Source organism: Adelges cooleyi, unplaced genomic scaffold (assembly GCF_023614345.1).
Source record: "Adelges cooleyi isolate 19-005CV unplaced genomic scaffold, UGA_ACOO_1.1 ACOO_flye_CR_arks_rails_tigmint_CR_PRNA_23, whole genome shotgun sequence".
NCBI classification, from domain to species: Eukaryota; Metazoa; Arthropoda; class Insecta; order Hemiptera; family Adelgidae; genus Adelges; species Adelges cooleyi.
The window spans coordinates 17193775-17218454 of record NW_026095893.1 but is presented as its reverse complement, the minus strand read 5'-3'; the positions used below and the strand labels follow the sequence as shown (position 1 = coordinate 17218454).

Here is a 24680-nt window from a genome sequence, read left to right as displayed (position 1 = left end):
GCGGAACAAATGATCTTTGGAAAAACAGTTAACTGTGGTAAAAATGCTTCACAACTTCATTTATACTGGAAAATATGTGTTCCATAAAAAGTTCACTGAAATGAATATTCAAAACCGAACACATTTGTTCAACAAAATACTGGTGTCTCGACCAAACATTATTTGTTAGAGTGCTGAGAGAAAATAAAAAAATTAGCTTAGTATTTATATGAAAAAAAAAAACATATTGTTTATTTCTTTTTGGTTATTTATTATAAATAAAAATTCTTAGGCCTTGTGCGGTGTTAACTAAATGTACGTCAATAATAAATACAAAAAAAATTATCAACTTGTAAAAAAAAAAAAAAAAAACACTAACTACTCAAAAAATTAAACTTAAACGTTTTAACCGCACAAAAGACGCCAATGTCTTCCTAAAGACGGAACACAGTAAAAAAACAGTCTTGTTCCAAACTTTAGAAAATAAATAACAACATTGTGCAAAATAAATATAAATATAAGATAATTTGTTGGAATTACAAAAATTAATACAACTAAAAAGATTTCGTATCCCACAGTAAAATGATGTATGAAATCAGCAGGTAGCTAATTTAATTTAAACATTTTTTTTTTTTATTATGAATTTGTATGTGAATTTAAAGGACATTAACAAAAAACTATTTTTGTGTATAATAAATAATTGTTGATGTTATTATATTGTATAAACCCAATTATATTTTAGTCAAACAATAATGTAGTGGACTTAATTATTAAACAAATTTATGTTCAATACTCGTTCGCTAGGTTGAAATAAATTAGTCGTAGGTACACAATTGATCACATTTCGATCATGTTTTACCTAAGTTTTGTGTCCAATTATTTCAATCAATAAAAATGTTTTAACAATTTTTTTTTAAAGAAAAAAAGTGTTTATATATATATATTTTTTTTTCTGGTAACGTTACGATAACCATATAGGATTTTTTTCAGATTTAAATATTGCAATTTGCGAATGTCATCTTTTTTTTTTTTCTTTTGTTTAAATAGCCGTGATCTCTTGTTGGTGAATGTCTTGAGGAGAGGTAACCTTATCGACACATTTCCACAATCCATATGTTTTACCTATGGTAGTTTGCCACAAGCGTAGAGTACCGTCTTCGGATCCTGACGCATACAGTTCACCGTCAGGCGAAAAACGGACACAGTGCACGGGACCGAAATGTCCTTTGAAAGATTCTAACGAGGAACAAATACAAAAAAAAAAAAAACCATTAATATTGAGTACGATATTGTTTATAAAAAAGGCGTCATTATCGTCGTTACCTATTTCTTTTCCGCTGCTGTAGTCAAATTTGTACATTTTAAGATCTTCACCTCCACACACAAACATGCTCTTATCTCTATGCAGGGACGCTGTATTTACCAGAGTTGGCACAGTGACTTCGTTCACCTTTGTTAAACTGAAACGTAATAATAGAAATTATTTCGTTACTCAATTACGAGACAATTAATTAATATATTTAAATAATTACACAAGTCATTACCTCTCTGCATTCCAAAAACTAACACAACTGCCGTGCGCAATGGTAACGATGGATTCGTCTCTGGACACCTCCAAACTGGTCGGTATAGCGTTGAATTCCATTTTGTGTATTTCCTACATAGGAATATGAAAAAGTGAAATTACAATAATAAGATACACAAACGTGTTGGTAGTAACTGATCAACATACTTGTCCAGACGACGGGTCCCAGATTCGGACAGTCTTATCATCAGCGCATGAAATTATTCTTCTATCGTTTTGAAAAAACATGACATGCTTTATACCAGATGTATGACCACTAAAAGTAGTAACAGCTTCTAAAAAAAATGTTTGGACCATTATTTAAATTACAAAAGCGAAAAAAAGTAATTTAACTATTTAAAATAAAGTCTTCTTTTAAATAAAAATGTAATTGGTTTTTATTATTAAATTTTAAGCATATACTTATTTGAATTATAATTTTAAATTTATTAACAAGAAAGTTAAGTTTAAAATTGTTTTATTGTTTTTTCAATTAATTCAAATGATAATGTATTTGAAATTGTCAAGCCTGGGCATTACTTAAATAATTGTTTAGCTAAATAAAAATTTAAATAAACTCAAATAATATTGTATTTCATTCAAAAGTCTTTACCTAAATAAAAACCTATTTGTATAAATGTTCAGTTTCAACTAAATAATTTTTTTTTTTTTTAATAAAAATGAAAATAATAGTTGATTTAAACATGTTTTTAAATAAGAAAATAAAATACGTTTTTATTTAAAATAACAGGTTATCTAAATTTATATTAAAATATATGATATCGAAAAGTAATAACACTTTTTTTTTTTTTTGTTCAATTAAGGAAATATGATTTAAATTTTCCTAAAAAAAAAAAAAAAAAAATGTCTAATAATCATAATAGATATTGATAGAATGGGATTCAAGGCCAATTAGCCGGTGACAGATTGGCCATGTAAAGTTTATTGGCTTAGACTGTTGTTACTATTACTGTCACATAGTAGTAGGCCTTGAACAAAGACCGTATGTGCAGAAAACCATGTTTTTTTTTAATTCATCCAAACAGTTCCTGATCAACAGCATTGAACAGTACACAACCATTCTTAACGAACAATTTATAAAACGTAAATATACACATTTATACATTGTTTTTTATGTTAATCAAGTTTATACATACCAGCTGATTTATTGAGATCAAATATTCTGAGCAATTTTTCGTTGGAGCCGGTCGCAAGATAAATGCTATCCCTCGAAAAATTAACACTTTTTACTATGTGTTTGTGTTGAAAAGATTGTACTTCACCTCCTGTTTTAGCATCCCAGATCTGAAATAATAAAAAAAAGATATTGGTATGATCTAACAGTTTCCAAACTACTTTAGAGACGTCGTTTTAAAAGTCAATTTTTTTTCTCAATATTATATAAAAGTTTAAAACAACATTGGTCAGCTGCTGTTTTGAACCCATCCAACAGAGTCTGTCTTCAGAGAAACTGTTGCGACTATACTTTATGGTCACGGTATATGCGTAGTCCCTGTAATGGGTTCAAAACGTCAGTTAACTAATGACAACATGCATTGATCAGAAAATGATCAACTAATAATTCAATCCATTTAATACCGTTCATCAAATTTATGATTTTTGCTCTGGTTAGGTATGTTATATTTTGTCACACGGTTTTTGAATACATAAAATATTGGTTATTAAATAACAAAGGTGTGGGTGAAGGGTAATTAGTAATAGGGAGGGTTACAATATAAGCGATAAGATAAGCTTCCATAGTTTCCATTAATTAAAGTTGTTAAAAAAAAAAAATACTTTAAATTATTTTTTGTAAATTGCATAAATATAAAAACTCTACGCATAAAATATGTATATTTGAGTTAGAAATTGTTATAAAAAAAAATTACACCATTTTATTTAGTTTTGAAAAAAAAAATAAAGTTATGCAAAGCTTAAACCGTTTACTAAGCTGGGCATGTATGGGAAGATAACCGAAACTGTATAGCAGAATGAAAAAGGCGAAAATACAACTTTTGCAATCAAAAAGAAACTTAATTAACTTTAAAACATAATTTTAAGAGAATAAAAAAGTGCCAAATGTGAAATTGAATAAAATTGTTTACACGAAACAATAAGATTTGTATAATAATTTACATTAAAATTTGTTTATCAAAAACTACATTTATGTTTAAATCAAGTATAGTTCATCTTTTTTATCACAAATATTAAAAACATAATCTACACTAACATATTACGTACATACGGATTCCTACTTCCTAGCAATAAAATAGTTTTTGGGTATACAACTAATTTCAAAGTAAGTTTTACTATTTATACAATTAGTGATACAATAAGTATATCACTTATTTATTGTTAAATATACTCTATTTACAGAATGAAACTAAAGTATTATTAAAATTTAATTAAATGGTAAGATTATGTAAAAACAAACAACTACAACTTGTGGACATTACTGATATACAGATGTTCAACTTTTCATTTAAAGATAATAGTTAAAAGAGTTTATTTTAGTTTTGATTATAGGAACTATTTAGAAGATAATATTCCCTAAAAATAAGAACTAAAATCCTTAACCAAGTGCAAAATTAAAATGTATTTGTATCAGTTTTTAACTGTATTATAATAACATTAGAAGGAATTTTAATATAAACTAATTTTGATAAAATTGAGAAGGAAGCTCAGTGGTCAATTTTGATCAGCAATTGAGCTGTCCCGCTTCAAATTTAGGTCTTTTGACTTAATTTTTTTAAAAATGTTCAGCAACATTAATTACTTTTAATAATACCCATAGCCAAATTAAACTTCTTATACAAAATTCATGTATAGTATATTAAAACCTATTTGATTTTCTTAACATATTAAAGATACAGATAAAAAGTAACATTAAAATAATTTAATTAAATACTGTTAAGGAACAAATTGTTTTAGCAACACATTCTCATGTTAATGTTCAGATAATTAAAATCCATCAACTACTTAACCATAAAAAAATCTAAAAAAAAAATTATCTTTATATTAATTAATAAAAAAAAACTGCCTAAATTTAGTAACCTTATTAAAATAACTAAAATCGCATGAAAATACTCGATTGCCAAGCCAAGAAATAATTATATTAGGTAGAAAAGTTTTGTTAAACTCATAAAGCGAGTTTGACACAGCACAAATAAATGTATATTTTATTGTTGTTGTTTTGAGACTATTTTATTATTTATTTATTTAAACAGTTTATATTTTATTCAATGTATATTAAATTTTGAATAATGAATTTAATTTAAGCGATCGATAGGAATTTACATATTATTGTGAAAATTAAATACAAAAAGTGAAACTATACTCGTGTGTGTGTGTGTATTGAATGTACAATTTCTTATCTAGGAAATAAAATAAACAATAAACATACGAGGAAGTCAATCTCAAGGCTAATACAAGCGCTTTTTTCATTAAAAACAATACTCATACCTTAGCTTCGAAATCTGCAGCACCACTTGCAGCTACTGTTGCTTCTTTGTTCAAGGCTACCCCCCAAACGGCACCTTTGTGGCCTTCAAACGTACCAATCCAATCACCAGTGTCTCCTTGTCTTAACATGGGTTTTCCATCTAGAACGCGAACGCAATAATAATATAGAATATTGTACGAAAATTATTTACATTTACCTTTACAAGCGGATATTAAAAAATATCCACAGTCGGTGATATCGCTGAAATCCAGGTGAACGACGGGCCTAGTATGTCCACTACAAGTTAACGGCGTTTGTTTGAAACTTGACATTTTACTTTATACACAAAATTATAAACAATTAAAAAAAAAATTAAATATATAAATATATATACAGCACTTTCGAATAATTCGAACGAACTTTTATAAATAATGAACAATTTTTACTGAAGGATACATTAACAGCAACACGTTCTACAGATGCTACGCAAACGAGTTACTGAAGCAGTTAACAAAATAATAACGTGAGCAAACGGGTTGATAAAAGATTGCCGTCTGCAGTGCAGCCACGCTGCGCGAAACAAAATATCTCTTCTCTCTCCAAGTCGAATTTTAAAATACCTAAAGAACTATTAATCAAGCACCGTTGTCTATAAATTGTAAACATTTCATTTTTATCATTTTTTTTTTTTTTGTAATAATAGTTTTTTGATCATTGAGTAGATTTAGTTGTTTGATTTTGAGAAATAAAAACTAAATACTATTTTAAACTTTAAATTATATAATCTAAATCGGACATCGGTATCCCAAGTGTTTTTAAGATATTTAATCTTTTCATTGTCATTATTTCAAATGAAACCAGAGTATATTACTTAGAAATATATCGATTGACTATCTAAAACAAATTATTACCAATAACAACACTACTTTTTTTTATAAATTTGAGGAATACATTACTTATAACAAATCAAGCACTAGGAAAATGTCTAGAATTAATAAACCAGTCACATAAAAAAAATGTTTTTTCTATTATTTTATTTTGAATTTAAATAGTAAGAATTTTACTGAGCAGAGAAACTTAGTACAATTATTTCGTCTGTAGTTAATTCCGGACCCTTACAGCTGTATATAATTACATTATTATTAATATTTAAAATAAATTACTACATGTTTTGCTTTTACCGGTTACTCCGTATCAGGGATTGTATACTCGTTTCCAAACCACCTATGAGGTAGAGTATTTGGCTCGTTTTTTTTAATGTGGTATCTCCATCTACGATGATGCTCAAATTGTATTTACTGTACAACCACCAGAAATGTGTGGTAGGGGCGTTTCAAGCAATTGTGGACTTACGCATAGACGTCGATCCGGGCATAACTTAAGACTAACTTAATGACTAACTTAAGATTAAAATATCCCGGTATCGATAGACTGGGCGGCCACACAACAGACAATGGTGGACTTACGCATCGAAGTCGATCCGGGCATAACTTAAGACTAACTTAATGACTAACTTAAGACTAACTTAATGACTAAAATATCCCGGTATCGACAGACTAGGCGGCCACACACCAGACAATGGTGGACTTACGCATCGAAGTTGATCCGGACATAACTTAAGACTAACTTAATGACTAACTTAAGACTAAAATATCCCGGTATCGACAGACTGGGCGGCCACGCAACAGACAATGGTGGACTTACGCATCGAAGTCGATCCGGGCATAACTTAAGACTAACTTATGACTAACTTAAGACTAAAATATCCCGGTATCGACAGACTGGGCGGCCACGAACAGACAATGGTGGACTTACGCATCGAAGTCGATCGGGGCATAACTTAAGACTAACTTAATGACTAACTTAAGACTAACTTAATGACTAACTTAAGACTAACTTAATGACTAAAATATCCCGGTATCGACAGACTTTGCGTATAAGAGAGTACGAAGGAGGTTATCCAGTAGGATAACGGGATAGATATTGGTAATTTGATTTACAAAAAAATCTTGTTGGTGTACAAAATGTTATGACTTGATTAACTGGACGCAAATTTTAAAATAAGTAATTAATTTTTACTGAGCAGAAAATGTGAGAGGTTTATGAACTATAACGAGAACGACCACAACGCGAAAGTGAGAAGTTACAAACGAAAAAATTGTTAAAGTAGTTTAGTTCGATTATCTGAAATGACAATACAGTGCTAAAATGTGTAAATCTACTTAAATAAATAAATTATAATTGTGCGGTTGTCCAAAATAATTTATAAAGAGAGAATTGAGAGTAAAATGGCATCATCGTACATAGACCTAATCCACACAGTACTTGACTTAGTAGAGGGGAGGGGAGGTAACACAATTGTTTAGATATTTTAAGGTAGGTACCTACTAGGTATTTTTATTTTACTTCCAAGTGAGACCAGAATATATTACTCAGAAATGTATTGATTTAGTTGAAAAAAATATTTCCAATAATTACACTCCCTTTTTATAAATTCGTCTGAGGAATACATTACTTATACTAAATCAAGCACTAGAAAAAGGTTTAGAATTAACAAACCAGTCATGTAAAAAAATTTTTTTTTCAATTATTTTATTTTGAATTTAATATGTATGAATTTTACTGAGCAAAGAAACTTAAGTACAATTATTTCGTATGTAGTTAATTCCGGACCCTTACAGCTGTATACAATTAAATTATTATTAATATTTAAAATAAATTACTACATGTTTTGCTTACGGGTTACTTCGTATTATTTATACTTATTAGGAAATTTATGACCGACCGCCACGTGTAAATAATTGCACTTGAATCTAAAAAAATAAATTAACATAATATTAGTAAATAGTATTCAGTTTGGATTTGGACTTTAGATTTGGTATCTAAATTATTATATATTTAGAGATTTCTACCCAGTAGTTATTGCATTGCCTATTCTGAAGCCCAAATGTGAGCTCGCCCTGTTAGACTCTCAAATGCTAAAATTACTTCACCAACTTTTAAAATTCCTAGTGTTCTTATAAAAGTTTTCTTTTTTTTTTTTCGAAACAGTTATTATAAATAACAATAATAGAGAGAAGAACATATTGCTGTATTATGTTACATAATATAATGACTGTATGTGTTCGCAATACCTACCATCAGTCTCCAGGCGAAGCCCCTTTGAGTTTTTGGCCGCCTTCAAATTTTTTTTTGAAATAGCTTGAAGTTACGTCCAAACTTATGGTAGAACATGACAGTAATGTTTAAGTAGTTCAAAAAAGTAATTGTTTTAACGTGAAATAGGTATAACTGTAGAACGCTTCGACACAATGCATATTGTTCGCTGAAAATATTATAATCTAAGTATTTGACTTTTAATATACTATCAATATACAATTGCTACGTCTTGTTATTCAAACAACAAGCAGAAGTTAACATAGAAACGAATTGTTTCAGCAGTTAAAAACACACATAGAGCCAGCAAAGGTTTGAAAATTTTGTGTTCAAGGAGATCCTATATTATATTATATTATATATAATAAAACATCTTTGAACACAAAATTTGCTTTACATTATTAATATTAATTTAGCACAGATTGAATTAATTGACACAGTAATTGTGGTTGATAGAAGGGTGTATAGTAGCTCGTCCAGTATGCACATGCGTTTTATTCAAACAATTATTTATTATAAAAATAAACTTGATCAAATGAAAGATGTAAAGCTTAAATTAATGAAATATTAAAATATTTTTAAATAATATGATATGACATTGTTACTTTTTTTGACATTACACTGGTGCAGACGACGCAACGCCTTAATTAGTGAACAAAAATAAATTATGTTTTAATCTTATACATATGTATATTATTTCTATAATTACTAGGATTCAGGAATGTGGTTTTACATTTTTTTAATGCAATTTTAAAAGTGCAGTTTAGAGGGGTGGATAGTATTATTAAGGCCACGATATGATTAAAGATGCCTACTGAAAGATTTTGACGTACTTTCCGACTTCTTAACATATAGCCCTAGACATGAGCCTTCCCTTCTCTCATATCACCATTCACCAGACCCCATTTTCAAACATGCATCAATTTATTATATACTGTAAAAATAATATAAGGTTTTTTTTTTCAGATGTTGAGATAACAAGTAAATAGGACTCATTTATATGGAATCCCCAATACTTTATATAACTTACAAGAATTAAATAAAAAATGTATTTAACAATTAAATTGTTATGTCAAAAATGTTGTCAGATTTCAGGACCTATATAGGTCTGTATTATATTTATTGAAGGCGTAATATTAAACCTAACTAAAATTAACATGTCGTTTATAAATTAATAATAATTGTAAATACTATCATTATACAAAATATCAACAACAGAACATAAAAATTGAATTTTCATGTGAAATTCACGTAGCAATAAATGCCTGTCTATCCAAGGCAACAAATTATTGTCAATACTCTTTATGGTAGAAAAAAACAAAAAAATATCAATAGGATCAATATTTTATAGGTATTAGCATTGATTGTAATTATAGATGGGCCACCGAGACAAATTTTAGTTCTGTATGTCGACACGGTACGATAAGTGCCTAGTAGTATCATTTTCATTGAAAACGATTGACTAACGCTAAAATTTGTCTCTGTGGGTTATCTATAATATTTATAATCAACGGTGTTAGATAGAATTTGTAAAAACAAAAATGGATTTATACACAAATTACAATCGTAAAAAATAAATTTATCAGTAATTAGTAACTACATTCAATGAGAGATGTATTAATTAATAATACAATGGTTTTTTTTATTAACCTAGGTAACAAATGAAAAACATATAATATGATACATAAAAAATAATAAAGCTCATTACACAAAAATAATAGTTGAATCGTATTAGTAGATGGCGTCATTATCATCTAAACCATCATCCTCATCATCTAAATATCCTTCCCCGTTATCAAAATAATTTTTATTGTAGTCGGTTCCATCATCCAACTCATCGTCGACATCACTTTCCAACTCATCATCAATCTCTTTTACTTCTCCTTCTTTTTCATCTTCCTCTTTCTTTTTTGGTTCTTCGCTATCTTCGACATCAATGTCTTCCTCTTCCTCGAGTTCTTTAACAACACTTTCGTTGAACAATTGTGAAGTGGAAGGGCCGTTTTCAGTTTTTACCTTCTTTTTACTGGCTGGGTTGAGGAAATCGTTGATTTTGGTTTTCTTGGCAGACACGATTTGTTTTAACGACAAATAATCATGGTTGGCTACTTCGGCTTTCAATTTATCCATCCACTGCTTGTCTGTCAATGGTTTTTCATTGGATGAAATTTTCTTCTTTTTTGGTAGCAAGGACGGAGGAAAATAACTATGGTTTTCTACACTCTTGAGGTACGACCAAGGACTAGTAAACTCATCTTTAGATATAAACGACGGAGCACTATGAAAATGCTTGGCTAATTGTTGTTCGAATGAGATTAAATCTTCGTCTTCACTGTCTTCTTCAATTTCGGTAACATTGGCTCGCAGTGGCGGAAAGAGTTCAGGTGCTTTGAAATCGAGTGGGTCGTCTGGTTCAGTTCTTTCAGTTCCGATGGATACGTGTGGCCGCCCAAACCCTCCACCACTACCACCTCCTCGTCCCCGTCCTCTCGACGCGCCAGCCATAGGATCAACACTTTTCAAGACTTTTTGTTGTAACTGCTAGTTTTTGTTTGTGTGGTAAACTTTCCTAAAATAATACAAACACAAATAATTACATTATTTTAAATAATAACAAAATGAATCACGCTACAAGAAGTATATATTTAAGCATGGTGGATTTGAGTCTTAGAAATTCTAAATTTTTGAGAACTTACTGGGTCATAAATTACTTTAACAACCAATGAACAGCTAGGACAAGTAGCATCTGTCTCACCAGCTTCTAATTCATCCTGAAAAAATTAAAAATATGAACTATTAATACATAGGATATAGATAGTAAGTTACTAAGGAAAGTTAATCTAAAAAAATAATAGTTATATTAAGGCGACGCTACACCATCTATTTATTAAGGAGTAAAGTATGGGAAAATGTTTTGCAAAATCTTAATTTAGAGCTTCAACTGTAGTATATACTTGTTACTACAGTAATAAACATTCTTTAATGGTTATTCTATATCAAAAATTTAATTTTTTTTTCAGTAAACCATTTTTTGTAGATCAAACACTATGAAGTTTTGAGAGAACAGAAACGCAATTGAACTTAACACCTTTCTAACGGTATGTTACTTTTGTGTATTGAAGACTTTGTAGCATTTGAAACATAAATACATTATTTTTGCTAAATAAATACGTGTGTGGCATCTTATCAATGGAATGTACTCCAAAAGACAAGTGACTGGGAAAGTTAGGTTTGTGTCTCGGGATGGGTTATCATCGGGTAGGAAATTATGGCTCATCGCTAACTACTTGATCACTTTTCCTTATTATAAAATTTAGGTTGTTGTAATTTTGTTACGAAATAACTATGTAAAAAATACCTTAGTTATTTCAAACCGATCTCCACACGGACACGGATAATAATAAATTTCTTCATCTTCATCATATTCAAAATCTTCTATTTCTACTTCGTCGTGATATATGGACATTTGAAATAATTACCTAAAATAAAAAAATTATCAAATTAAAACTTCCTTTTTTTAGAATTATTCTGGTACATTTTAAGCTTTTGAGAACTAGAAAAAAATAACGGAAGAAAATAGAGTTGGGCATCTTACACCTTATACCTACTACAAATATTAAACAAATGTTCAGATGTAAAGTTTGGTTTAAAGTTCTAAAATTAGACTAAAGTAGATCTGATGTACAATAAAATATACATAAAAATATTACACAACAAACTTGGTACAATTAACCATTTTCAGTTTATATTCACTAAATTGCTTTTAAATATTAGTTTTTCTATAATTATTTATTATTGTAATTTTATAAGAATCACTTATATAATTATTTAAATACGTTTTACCGTGTTTCTTGTAAAACACAATATATTCCAAAACTGTTTAAAATAAGATATGATTTCATTATGCAATTATTAAAATAATTTTTTTTAATAATATGGAAGAACAAATTGTGATACATATTATTTTTAGACCATTATTATAATTTATAATTATAGAGTAAAAAAATGTACATTAAAATCTAGATATTTATAAAGAATATTTGAATGAAAATGGTTTTTAAATACTATTCGATCATGTGATACTGTAATTTCTTAAACTGAACTGATTTTTTATTGTATACAATATATATTGACTAAATAGTAAATATTTAACTACGTACCTACTGACAATCTTTTAATTTTTTTTTAACCAAGTGCACAAAAACCAATACTTTTACCAGTATTTTAAAAATAGGTAGTACAAATAAAGTGAAGTTTTTATAATACTTACTTTTTATTAGCTTTCGATAATTAAAAAAATAATTTCATAACTATCATAACTATTTATATAAATAAAGACCAAAGCATATTCAAAGTTCAAATGCAAGAATTTTGAACACGTTTTTTAGTAACTTATACAATTGACATTAACCTACAATTTTTCTTATCAGTTTTATCTGTTATCAGCATGCGCAATTCTTGTTGACAACAAGTTGTTATTAGTTGCTGGTTTGTTATGTGATGATACCATGGTAGCGAGAACGACGACCAGCCAGGTAGTCGAAACAGTAATTGATTTATTAAAATTAAATTTTTAATGAATAAACACTTTTTAACAACTTTTTAGTTAAAAATATTGTCCACGACTTACGTCCATCGGGTATGCCTTTCACAATTGTTAAGCGTAGATTAACTTAAATAATAATATTATATTGTTATATTCCGCTTCCTAAGTTTGATTATTATTTAAGATTAAAAAAATAATAATAATTCGAGACCTAAATAATAAACATATTAAACAATTTTAACAACTAATTTTTTTAATCTTTTTCTATGGATAACATTTGAACTCTGTTGATCTGTTAAATTAAATGTTAAAAAAATAAAATGTAAAAAAGCTCGATCCGGTGGACGAAACGTTTCACACCTGAACAGCTTCACCTGGGTTTCCCGGCATTTTTGTTATCAGTCATAGTAGGCGGCAAAACTAGATGTAGGCAGCTGACTTCAAAGCTGTGAGCAAGAGCTGTAGATGCCTTAAAGTTTATAGTTAAATTGCCTGATTTGTTTGAAATTGAATTTATATAGGTCTTTTCACAAACTTGCTGTAAGTAATATACTAGTAAAGGTACTTTTATTGTTTATATTTATGGTTTTGTTAACGTATTTTGTAGTTTTTTTAAATTTCATTTTATTAGCATTCAACGATTTTTACTTTTTCTACAATAATATACTATAAACTTTACAATAAACCGATACTTAAGAGGATGTCGCATCTCAAAATAATAGCATCAAAATAGTACTTTTGTGTTTTCAATGGTATTAAGTCTACATTGCACGCAGGGATATAAATTATAAATTGTTTGAAAGATGAGAACTTTAACTATGCCTTGTTGGAATTAGATTTTAATTTTAAGATATATATACATATATATATATATATATATAAGTTTTAATATATAGTTTTATATATATTTTTTTCAACTAAACATAGTTTTCTAATTCCAAAAACACGGCTTACTGGTGGTTTTAGAGTAAAAACCCCAATTATAAATATTGTAGGTGAGAACTTTTTCTATGTTTTGTTAGAAACCAATTTTCGATAGTTGGTTTGGATATGGAACAATATGGCATTAAGAAAACGCATATTTTAAATTATTTAAATATATATATATATATATATATATATATATATATATACCAACTATCGAAAATTGGTTTCTAACAAAACATAGAAAAAGTTCTCACCTACAATATTTATAATTGGGGTTTTTACTCTAAAACCACCAAGTAAGCCGTGTTTTTGGAATTAGAAAACTATGTTTAGTTGAAAAAAATATTTAAAACCAATGACAACGATGCTGCGATAGTTCGGAAAATAAATTAACTGCCTAAAATAAATTCTTATTACTAATCTAATAATTATAATTACAATTTAAGCTTTAAATTGAGATTTTGAAAATAATTGCCTATACCCAACTCATTAATAAATAGCGGTACGACGTCCCCTTAAGTTTTTTTTTTGTCGTCTACGTAAAAGTTCATGTAATTACTATCTTAAAAAACTGTTTGTCTTTTCAATTTTAGAAGCGAAAGAATTATTGTCGGAAGATGAGTGCTTTGATTAATCGCAGGAAACGTATTCGGGTAAGTCGATGATTTGTATATGAAAAGAGATCTGTGTAATATTTTACTTGTCTTCCCTAACAGCTGAATTCAGGAGCGCCCAACGATGAAACCGTTACACTTAATGTGACCGACAACAATATTCAGGACAATAATATTATGTCCGAAGACAATGCTACACCGATCAAAGAAGAAAACGATTTCGATTTGGATTCCGAACAGGACGATCCGACTGGTATATAAAATATATATATATACAATTGTTTCCACTTACCAATAATTGGAGTGCATTTAAATCAAAACTTTATAAATTAAATTTTTTTTTTTTAAATTTAATTATTTTTTATTTAGTATTGATGAAGAAGAAGAGCAAATTGTATATTGTTAGGCGTTATATTATTATTTTTTTTATTAGGTTTGGAAGGAGCCGCTTTCCACAGTCGTTTGCCTTTCGATAAGATGACATCGAATGAAGCATATTGTTTCTCAGACGTAGCTCACGGTCCGACTCAAACACAAAAGTTATTCTTGCATATTCGCAATCGCTTGGTACGGATACTGTTAATACGCTATTTGATTTTTATTTATTACCTACATAGTCTTTAGTATTAATTTATTGGTTTTATTGCAGTTGCAGCAATGGCTGGATAACCCAAAACAACAATTAATTTTTGAAGCGTCATTGCCTTTAATCGAACCGCCATACAACACCGACAAAGTCCTAGTTCAACGCATACACGCATATTTAGAGCGACATGGATACATAAACTTTGGTGTATTCAAGAGATTGAAAGTAAGCAACGTAATAGCTCAATTGAATGAATATTTAAATTAAATACTAAACTTGGTGTTGTAGACTGTTCCCTCGAAAAAAGTAGGACGAGTGGTTGTAATTGGAGCGGGTATTGCTGGACTAGCAGCTGCTCAACAAATGCAACAATTTGGCATGGAAGTGGTCGTACTCGAAGCACGGGTAAATTAAATTCTAGTTCAATAAACACCTAGATGTCTTGTAGAAAATTAACTAAAAAAAACTTTTATGTTTTAGGACCGAGTCGGCGGACGAATCGCTACTTTTCGGAAAAATACTTACGTAGCAGATTTGGGCGCAATGGTAGTTACGGGTTTGGGTGGGAACCCCGTTACGGTCTTGTCGAAACAAATCAATATGGAACTGCACCGTATTAGACAAAAATGTCCTCTCTACGAACCCGGGAAATTGAACGCCTTAGTGTCGACTGTAAGTGATCAAATATATTATTTAAAATAATATTGTACAGATAAACAATGTTTACTTTTGAGCAAGTGTTTAATACCGGTATCAGTTCTGAGCTGTAGAGGGCGTAATTATGACTAAAAAAACTATTATTATTAGCAATTAATAATATATTTACGATTAAAAAAAAAAAAAAATTACATAGGTCTAATACTATGACACTGTTTTGCTTTATAGTTTAATGATTTGTATAATATTTTTAACAGCAAGTTCCAAAAGACAAAGACGAAATGGTCGAAAAAGAATTTAATCGGCTTTTGGAAGCTACCAGCTACTTGTCTCACCACTTGGACTTCAATTACTGCAATGGAAAGTCGGTTTCTCTCGGCCACGCACTCGAATGGGTTATAAAGTATGTATACAAGTTGAAAAAAAAAAAAATTAGTTAGACATGATATTTAACTAGAATTTATTTCTTTAAAGACTGCAAGAGAAACACGTAAAGGAAAAATTAACTCAACACATGAAAAATTATGTGAATTTACAAGAACGCCTAAAAACTAACCAAAAAAAGGTTAATATAAGTATTTATCTCGAGTGTAAATTGACTTTCACAAATTGGTCTTGTATGGTAATAATAAAAAAATATTTATGCTTTAATTTTTACAGATGCTTCATGTGCAAGAAGTCCTGAAAGATTTATATGCTCAGCAAAAGGAAAACGCCGAAACAAAAGATAGCGATATCAACTCAAATTTTGCATACAAGGCGGCCACGAGGGAATTGGCAATTAATATAAAAGTAAAATTTGGTGTCGTTAAACTGAGCATTATTATTTTGTTTAAATACAAATTCTAGTGATACATAGAATTCATTTTTGATTTAACAAATGGTATTTTCAAAAACATTTTTTCAATTTTAACTTTAATTAATTTAAATAATATTTTATTTAAATAAAAATGCAAATAATAATTATATTGAAATAAATTTTCAAGGAATATAATAAAAAAAATGTATATTTACATTTGTGTAAAATATGATTTAAGTTCTAAATAATTAATGATTTCAAATAAATAATTATATAATGCGCTAAATTAAAACGTTTTTCTAAATTTAAATAAAAAATTACCAAGTTGCCATAGTTTATTCATTTTTGCCAAATTTTATTATGTCTTATAAATTTTATCTCAATCATTTTCCATCTAATATTCTATCCATTTACAAAGAAACCTGGGCAGCTTATAATATTTAAATAACAAACAATTATTTTAAATACATTTTTATTTATGGCTTCAAATTATGTTTTAAATAATTTAATTTGACCGTTTTAAATAACCATTAAAATTAATATTTTGATTCAACTATTAAAAGATTTTCTTAAATTATAAATTATTATTTGGATATTTATTGAAATAAAAATACTATGTTATTTATTGTTCGTGTTTAGCCTAAATACATTTTTAGAATTTAAATTAAATCTAAGTGTGTGTTAGTACAAATGGATACTATTTTGTGAATACTTAATAATTAAAAAAAAAAAACATAATGACATTGGATTTTACATTAAATTATGATAGACTTATTCTTGATTAGATGTTCTTAACACCTTAAGTTTTGTTTTCATTTGAATTTCTGTTAAACACAGTATGAATGATTTTATCTGTTGTATAATAAAAAATGTATGATAATTGGATAACCTTTTAATTTTTAACAAAATTTTACACATATAATTGTACAATAATACTTACATTTTTTTTTTGTCATTGTAGCAATGGGATGAGCTTTTTGAACAAAAGAACGAACTTGAAGATAAATTAAAAGAAATGGAAGCTTCTCCGCCGAGGTACAACGATTAATTTTTTAATAATTTAATTCTATTATGAACTATTGACATATTAGCAAGGCTGGACAAAGTTACTTTTTTATTTTAAACTAATTTGTAAAGTTTGCTTGAAAAAAAAAATATTTATATGTATACATTTTACTGAAAGAAAGAAACACTGTTTTTTTTTAAGCTTCGTGTTGTACATATTATTTCAGTATAAATAATTAATCTTTTATAAGTGTAACTTGTTTTAAATTTTCTAACTCTTTAATACATTTATAACTTAGTAATTATTAATTAATGAATTTGTGTAACTGTTGTACATTTTTAGTTAATATTTTCTATATTAAATAGATAACCGATGCAGTGCTTTTAACTTATGATGTTTTAATTTTTTTTTTTTTAAGCGATGTGTACTTGTCATCGAAAGATCGTCAAATTTTGGATTGGCATTTTGCAAATTTGGAATTCGCAAACGCTACGCCGCTGAACAATTTATCACTGAAGCATTGGGATCAAGACGACGACTTTGAATTTACTGGAAACCATCTAACAGGTTAGTGTCATTTACTTGTATCTATGTGTTCAAAACCATTGGGTTGTCGTTGGCATATTTTAACTGTCGATTAGTAAACCTAAAACGTATTCCTTTAATTTGACAAAGTAGCGTTAACCAAGATTAGGTGATCTTTTTAAAGTTTTAATTTCATAATGCACGTAAATTTTGATCAATCGACAATGGACACAAAGAAATCAATCCAGTTTATTAAGGTCAGTAAATGATTTGAGAACAATCTGTCAATATTTTTATCGGCTTATCCAGATTTATTTATCGCTGTTGATCTACTTGAATTTTTTTCCCCCCTCAAGTTACGGTTAGTGATATATATATATATACATATAGTGAATACAAATAATAAAAAATCAATAGTTTCACTTGTTATATCGAAATTGCCGACCTAATTATGAGAAGTATTATTTTTTAATATTTTTAAGAAAGTATACAACCCCCGAGGAACATTGTTTGCTTTTGTGTGCAAACTTAATTAACGTTGTTTTATAATTAATTCTGTTGTCACGTTAGCAGTAAATATATTATTTTAATTACCAGGTTCATAGAGTAAAGCCTTGCAGAGTCAGTGATCACATAAATAGTATTATCTTATTGTTATTTAATCATTTGATTTTCTATTTATAAAACTCATTGTAATAGACACTATGTTTTTATTAAAATTTCTAAATACTACTAATAAGTAGTAATGAATAGTGGGGATTCAATTCTGTGGTTGTACTTTTTTTTATATAAGCTAAATACATTTTTTTTAAGTGTAATTATTCTTATAAGACTTATAAAATATGACAAAAGTTTAATGGTGAATTTATTGTAGGGCGCATGATTTTAAATTTTGAACTGACGTTTATAAACAACACATTTTTCTTGGCTGCAATATAAGACATACAAAACAAGGTATTTTACTTAATATAGTCAATATGGTTGAATTATAACTAAAGGTAATAAATCACCACTACATTGTTTGTAATTTTTTCTTCGCAGTGAATTTTATTTTATAAAAGTAAACTAAGTTAGTTAACCACTAGCAAAGCAAAAAAACGCCATTAAAAATGTAACCAAGAAGGTAATTTATTATAGTTTAATAATAATTTACCTTTTTGACTAGACATGAACTTTAGAGAGAGGACTTTTTTCCTTTAACCTAAAAGTTTTTTTTGGATTAAATTATCGATTTAAATGTTTAAACACCGCCCTTGTGTCTCCACGTCAACGCTATTCTATACCTACTCGAATACTAATTTTATTTCCCATCTAGTACTCCCAGTAGGCGCTTGTAATTTAATTTATTTAAGCGTGGTGAGACTTTTCAGTGAGTTTCTGTGTAGAAGTTTAATAATGTAGCCGGGAAACACTTAAATATTAATGTGGAAAAAAAAACACTAAACCAAAATATATAAAGCAGCATAGATTTTAAAGGCGTAGTGAGAATTTATGTTTTTTTTCTAAACATTAAGCAATTATTTAGGAGTGCGATTGGAACTTTAATTTCAAATATATTTGAATGTATCAAAGGTTTACATTAGATCTTTCTTTAGTCTAATTTCGAGATGTTAAATGCTAAAAGTTTGACAGGAAACATAAGAACATTATATTTAGTAAAAAGATAAAAAGTAAAAGTACGTCGAACTAAATTTCTAACTATAGATTTTTTATAGCAATACAAACTTTTGGTGATAAAATTGTCTTTTTATAATTGTCTATTATTATTACAAATGTCATTGACAACACAATGATGAAAACTTTTAACTACCAAATATTTATCCTTATCCCATGTCGCGAAAAAGGTCTTATGAAATTGATGACGCTTATTTTTGAATGACAAAAAACATATCCATCATAATTCTCCATGTACATCATCCAATCATATTATACATGTTAAAAATACCATATCTTCTCTAGGACAAATAAAATTGGGCTTTAAAGTTGTAGTTTATTTAACAAATCTAAATAAGCAATAGCTTTTTAGTTTTATATCAATGCTACATTTTTTTTATTTGAAAATGTTCTCCATACACATGAAAATATATCTTAAAAGCAATAGTCTAAGTAAACGCTTCGATTTATTTTAACTACAAAATTCAAAATATTTTTCTAATGATTAATTTGAATAACTACCCATTTATTTTTATAGTACAGTATTGAAGTAGATAATATTATAACATTATATAATTGATACTCAAAATTCCAAAATTGTTTTGTTGTTTCTATAAAAATTTACTTCTCACGATACCACACATTAAAAATTGAACCGAAAATCTATTTAGACGTCAGATGAATTTATTTATTTTGACGAATCTACATAGCTCATCGTCATAGCTTGATAATTCACCTAGTACATATTATATTTTGCCACTTTGTGTATTACGTATACCCATTTAAACGTGTCCGGTATGATCACACCAAAACTGACGAATAAAATTCTGCCATCCTGCCAAAGAAATATTTGTAAACTGTTTTATCCGAAAAAACAAATGCGTTTGTAAACGTTGGCCGATGATAATTTTGAGTTATATCCTTATCCGTATCGCTATAGTGGCATAGTACAATACACAGTATACACAATGCCTTGGCTCATTATAATTTTCTTCCACACAAATGGGTTTTCGTTAGTTACGCATTTCAGTAGGTGTAGTACCGTGTGTATACGTTATGATAATAATACCACAGGGCCGTCGCTTGTACCGCTGTAATATTATTATTATTTTTTAAATTTATTATCATTTTCCGAGTTTATGATATATATATATATATATGTATTTATGCTGACCGATTCGTACACAGCCGGTAAATCATCCGAGCTAAGTGTATATTAATTTGTATTTTTAATTTGTGAACGTGTCCCGGCAATAATATTATTACCCACTACGGTAAGACGCGATCCGGGAGAGTAAAAAAAAAAATGAATTAACTGACTTTTCGGAATCGTGTTGTTTGGATATATTTTATCTTGTTAGTGGTATTTTTTTGTGAGTGTTTGAATAACAAATAGCGCGTGTAACGCACCGGAGTGCCGTGTATAATATTATGCATATTATCTCAGGCTCAGAGGGGGTTCGTATAGAAGATGTACCTACACACGTGGCCGGAGAAAGTGGCCGTGTTAAACCAATCGTAATAAAGAGCTTAACATTGACTAATTGTTTACCGTCCGAATGTTATTAGAATCCCGGCGTGTGTGTGTGTGTGTGTATTTTACACTTGTATTGCCGAGTACAAATTTATTTTTCATTCGGTTTTTTTTTTTTTTTGTATCTCGATTCTCTCCAGAGGCGTGCGCTTGATAAAGTACATCTTATCTCGCGTGTGCCTACACTCGTTGGACGGCGGACGAAGAACACCGGCGTGTGTGTAGGATCTTCTTCTCGTGATGGTTTTTAAAACCGTTAATATTATCATTTTTCACAATATAATGTTATACGTCAATGCCCCCCCCTCCCCCCACCCCCGGGCGGTTGCACCAACGTTGTCGCCGTTAAAATCTAGTCAAATCCGATAGGTGTACTGAAAAATAATAAATTATAACCAGAACTTAAATTTGCGATTTTATTATTGATAACGCGTCCACGAGGGCCTTGTCGATATTCGGGTTTCTTTAGTAACTCGAATTAGTCGCTTGATCGCTGTCTCGTTTTTGGTTTATGCAAAAAAGGTATTGTTTACTAAACCTGATACATTTTTCATTTCCAAATTTGCTCATAGTTGGCGACGTTGCAATTTTCGGTACCGGAGCCCTTAGGTTAAACTGTGAATGATTAATCAAACTACAATTGATTTAGAAATACCTTTATACATTTTTTTTTCTTATCAAAACAGCCAACAGAACATAATCTATGCTTGATGTTTCGTGGCATAAGTTAACAAATCAACCAAAACGAGACAGAGATTAAGCGACTAATTCAAATCATTAATAAAAACAAACTGAAAATCAAATCCAAACGTTAACACACTTATGTAAATTTAAATTTGTTTTACAAGTGTAGGGACTAGTCACAATTTGATATTGATATTACAAATTTAAGTTTAAGGTTTTTTATTTTATTTATTAGAAGTATACTTATTTAAAAACTGTATTATTATATTTTTATTATTTAACTATTTTGTACGTTAATAGAATTTTTAGGTAAACAATAGAGTATAATGCATATTTTGTGTTGACGTGTACTGTATAGAATCACTGTATTAAACTTTGATGCCAATAAGCAACCCCTAAATATTTGTGTTGCTTACAGTATGTATACATATTATTTGTCATAGATAAACAGTAGTTTACTTTTAATAAACGATTATTATATTATTATAGGAATGGTTCGATACCGCGAGTCCATTGACTTCCTTAGAGTAAATCGTCGACTATTATACAGACGTTCCGTGTAATAATCAACTATGTAATATTTTCAGTATTTTTTTTATGATTATATTATATTATGCTGTTTATAAAGCCGGTATAGTCGGTCGATTGTGTGTACAGTACTGGTACTCGTGTATAATATTATTGTGTGTATTTTACATGTGTCTCGATTGATGTTTATATATTTTTTTTTGGTATCTTTAGCGGAGAGAGAGCCACTGATTAACGACGTGCGATTTATCACATAGTCGGTATTTACCACGTCTTATTCCTTTCTTGTCTTAATTTACAATAAGAAAATGTATACCGATATCATACTGTTGCAGTTCATATATGTATGTAGTTATAGTGCAGATAATGTGTGTGTGTGTGTTGTGGATATCTACTTGTAGGTACGATTCTCAGCGTGTGTTGTGTGCAACAGGGAGTTTAGTGCAATGATAATTATCATTTAATTAACGTTGTTTTACGCCATAAATTCATTTACGTCGGATGGACAGTGCCAGTCGGATCACGCCCACTCGTTTTAACTAGCTAAATATTATGTTTTTGATCTATTATCCCCGGTTTGTGTCGGAACAACGTTGTATATAATATGCTATCATCGGCCCCCCCAAAAACGCTTTTAATTATAAAAAAAAAAAAAAAAATACTTTATACAGTCCTATAGGAAACGAAAAATGAAAAATAATTTACAGCTATATAATTACGTGTCTGGAACTTTGTGGTTTTTAAGACTTCTTATAGTTGTATACGTATTAACGAAAACGCCCGTTAGACGGATTTGGGGTTTTTATTTTTTTTTATTTTGACATTAATAGTCTTACTTATTTGAAATTATAATATAAACAGAAAATGCAAATTTGTCCGCCGTCGTGTAATTGTATTAGATTTATGACAAGATCCGTTTTTTGTTTCTCATCGTGTAAGTGTTCTCCGTGTAAACTGTATATTATTTGTAATTTTAAACCAAACGCATATTTTACATTTGCCGGACCGTCAATAAGCTTTATTTTTTATTTTTATTTTTTAAACAAACGGCGACAGAAAAATGTATTTGTTATGCTGTTTCTACATCAACTTATACTATAATAACAAGAGAGTGGAAATACTGTTATTATTGTTTTTTTTAATCGAAAACATGTTTTGAAGTAGATGTTCGTTTTTGGAATGTTCGGCAATTCTAGTGTTATTCATTTATCTCCATAAAACATTATTAATTTAAATAATTACATACATGGTAAATGTCATCTGTTCCTATAATATTAAAAGCTATATTGTTGTACAACATCACCAGAGTTGGACAAAAACCGGATTTTCAGTAATTTTAAAATTCTAATGTCATTATATTTAAAAAAAAAAATGTTCAGGTTAAACAATTAGTTTAAATTTGTATCATCTTATTATGATTTATACTTTTCTTGGTTAGGTTAGGCGCTAACTTTTATTATGTCTCGACAGTTGTGTATGACATGGCTCAATCAAGCCGGAAATGGTGACAAAATGGTCGTCTATCCGGTATCTCAGACTCAGTAAAGTACTCTAGGTTTAAGTTAATGTTATTCGTTAATTAGATCAAGAATTAATGCAAATCGAATACACATGCCGTCTTTGAGGTGGTTTGTGGCAAGTTCCGCCCTGAGACTTGTATTTATTAATTTTTCGTCAAAACTACAAGACCGCGAAATAGACTAATTGCCGTGTCTCTGCGCCTTGAAAAGAATCATCAGACGTCTCATTACATCGTCCAAGTCTCTTCTTACTTAATGGGATTGAAGCTGCTCTATTGACGTGTACGGCAGAGGATACCGCGACCTGCCTTTATCTTTGTGACGAATAAAGGCGGTCGGATTAGACATGTTGACATTTCTTTAAACGAATACACGCCGAATTCGCAGCCCATCCGTCGTCGGTACTTGCGGTCTGGTGTGTTTCGGCGTATCTCGTTTCAAAGGGTCGCGATTATTTCAAAGACACCGTAGACACAGCCGACAATGGCAGCGTTCGTCGGTAAAACGAGTGTATTCTACAATAATTGTATGCGCCCATAATGTAATAACAACAATAATTATAAAAAAAAAATAAAGGGTTTTGATTTATACGAAACCACTCAAAAAACCTTTCACGTGTCACCTTACACCGGAACAGTTTTATATATATATTATATTGAATTAAAACGAACAGCGGCGGCCGTTGAGTACTTTTTTATCGTGTATTTTGTTTGTACTTTTTCTTTTTGTAATATTTTGAATCGCGCGGTACTTTTTATTTTTTTTACTTACTATCGTTTGTTCAGTAAATTGCGGTACTTGGGTCCTTGTCTGGGGGGGGGGGGGCGCAAATTGTGTTTGTCGGTCGTTTTTAATTATTTCTCCAAAAGGGTAAAACAAGAATAAAAGACTGCGGCGGCGATTCGAAGTGTATTCGTTTTTCGAACGTGCCGCTGCGGTGCGAGCAAACTGCCGTAATCG

At 29.3% G+C, this 24680-nt stretch overlaps 3 protein-coding genes across 5 annotated transcripts in view; 1 reads left to right on the top strand and 2 right to left on the bottom strand.

Moving 5' to 3' along the window:
• Positions 1–329: 329 nt before the first annotated feature.
• LOC126835347 (serine-threonine kinase receptor-associated protein) lies at positions 330–5478 on the bottom strand. 2 transcript variants are annotated; one of them, XM_050567854.1, is made up of 7 exons: positions 5203–5478; positions 5006–5145; positions 2701–2848; positions 1712–1836; positions 1524–1636; positions 1303–1439; positions 330–1215 (listed from the first exon to the last, which is right to left on the bottom strand). In XM_050567854.1, exons 1-7 carry the CDS (start codon positions 5315–5317, stop codon positions 1019–1021), a joined length of 975 nt encoding a protein of 324 aa, XP_050423811.1. In that variant the 5' UTR covers positions 5318–5478; the 3' UTR covers positions 330–1018. The 2 variants fall into 2 exon arrangements, with proteins under 2 accessions (XP_050423811.1, XP_050423810.1); XM_050567853.1 differs by having other exon boundaries at positions 331–1215; positions 1712–1839.
• A 4237-nt stretch (positions 5479–9715) lies between these two features.
• LOC126835501 (DNA-directed RNA polymerase III subunit RPC7-like) lies at positions 9716–10912 on the bottom strand. The gene is made up of 2 exons (XM_050568140.1): positions 10838–10912; positions 9716–10710 (listed from the first exon to the last, which is right to left on the bottom strand). Exon 2 carries the CDS (start codon positions 10644–10646, stop codon positions 9873–9875), a length of 774 nt encoding a protein of 257 aa, XP_050424097.1. The 5' UTR covers positions 10647–10710; positions 10838–10912; the 3' UTR covers positions 9716–9872.
• Positions 10913–13105: 2193 nt separating this feature from the next.
• LOC126836037 (lysine-specific histone demethylase 1A) overlaps positions 13106–24680 on the top strand; it is a 414770-nt gene continuing 403195 nt past the window's right edge. Inside the window, exons 1-12 of one of the 2 annotated variants that reach the window (XM_050568998.1) lie at positions 13106–13227; positions 14208–14267; positions 14331–14481; positions 14662–14795; positions 14878–15039; positions 15103–15219; positions 15295–15486; positions 15729–15874; positions 15946–16036; positions 16132–16263; positions 17232–17305; positions 17695–17843. In XM_050568998.1, coding sequence (XP_050424955.1) covers positions 14232–14267; positions 14331–14481; positions 14662–14795; positions 14878–15039; positions 15103–15219; positions 15295–15486; positions 15729–15874; positions 15946–16036; positions 16132–16263; positions 17232–17305; positions 17695–17843 — 1384 coding nt within the window. In that variant the 5' untranslated portion in view covers positions 13106–13227; positions 14208–14231. Of the gene's footprint in view, positions 13249–14207; positions 14268–14330; positions 14482–14661; positions 14796–14877; positions 15040–15102; positions 15220–15294; positions 15487–15728; positions 15875–15945; positions 16037–16131; positions 16264–17231; positions 17306–17694; positions 17844–24680 lie in introns of both variants that reach the window. The other variant, XM_050568999.1, reaches the window with a different exon arrangement.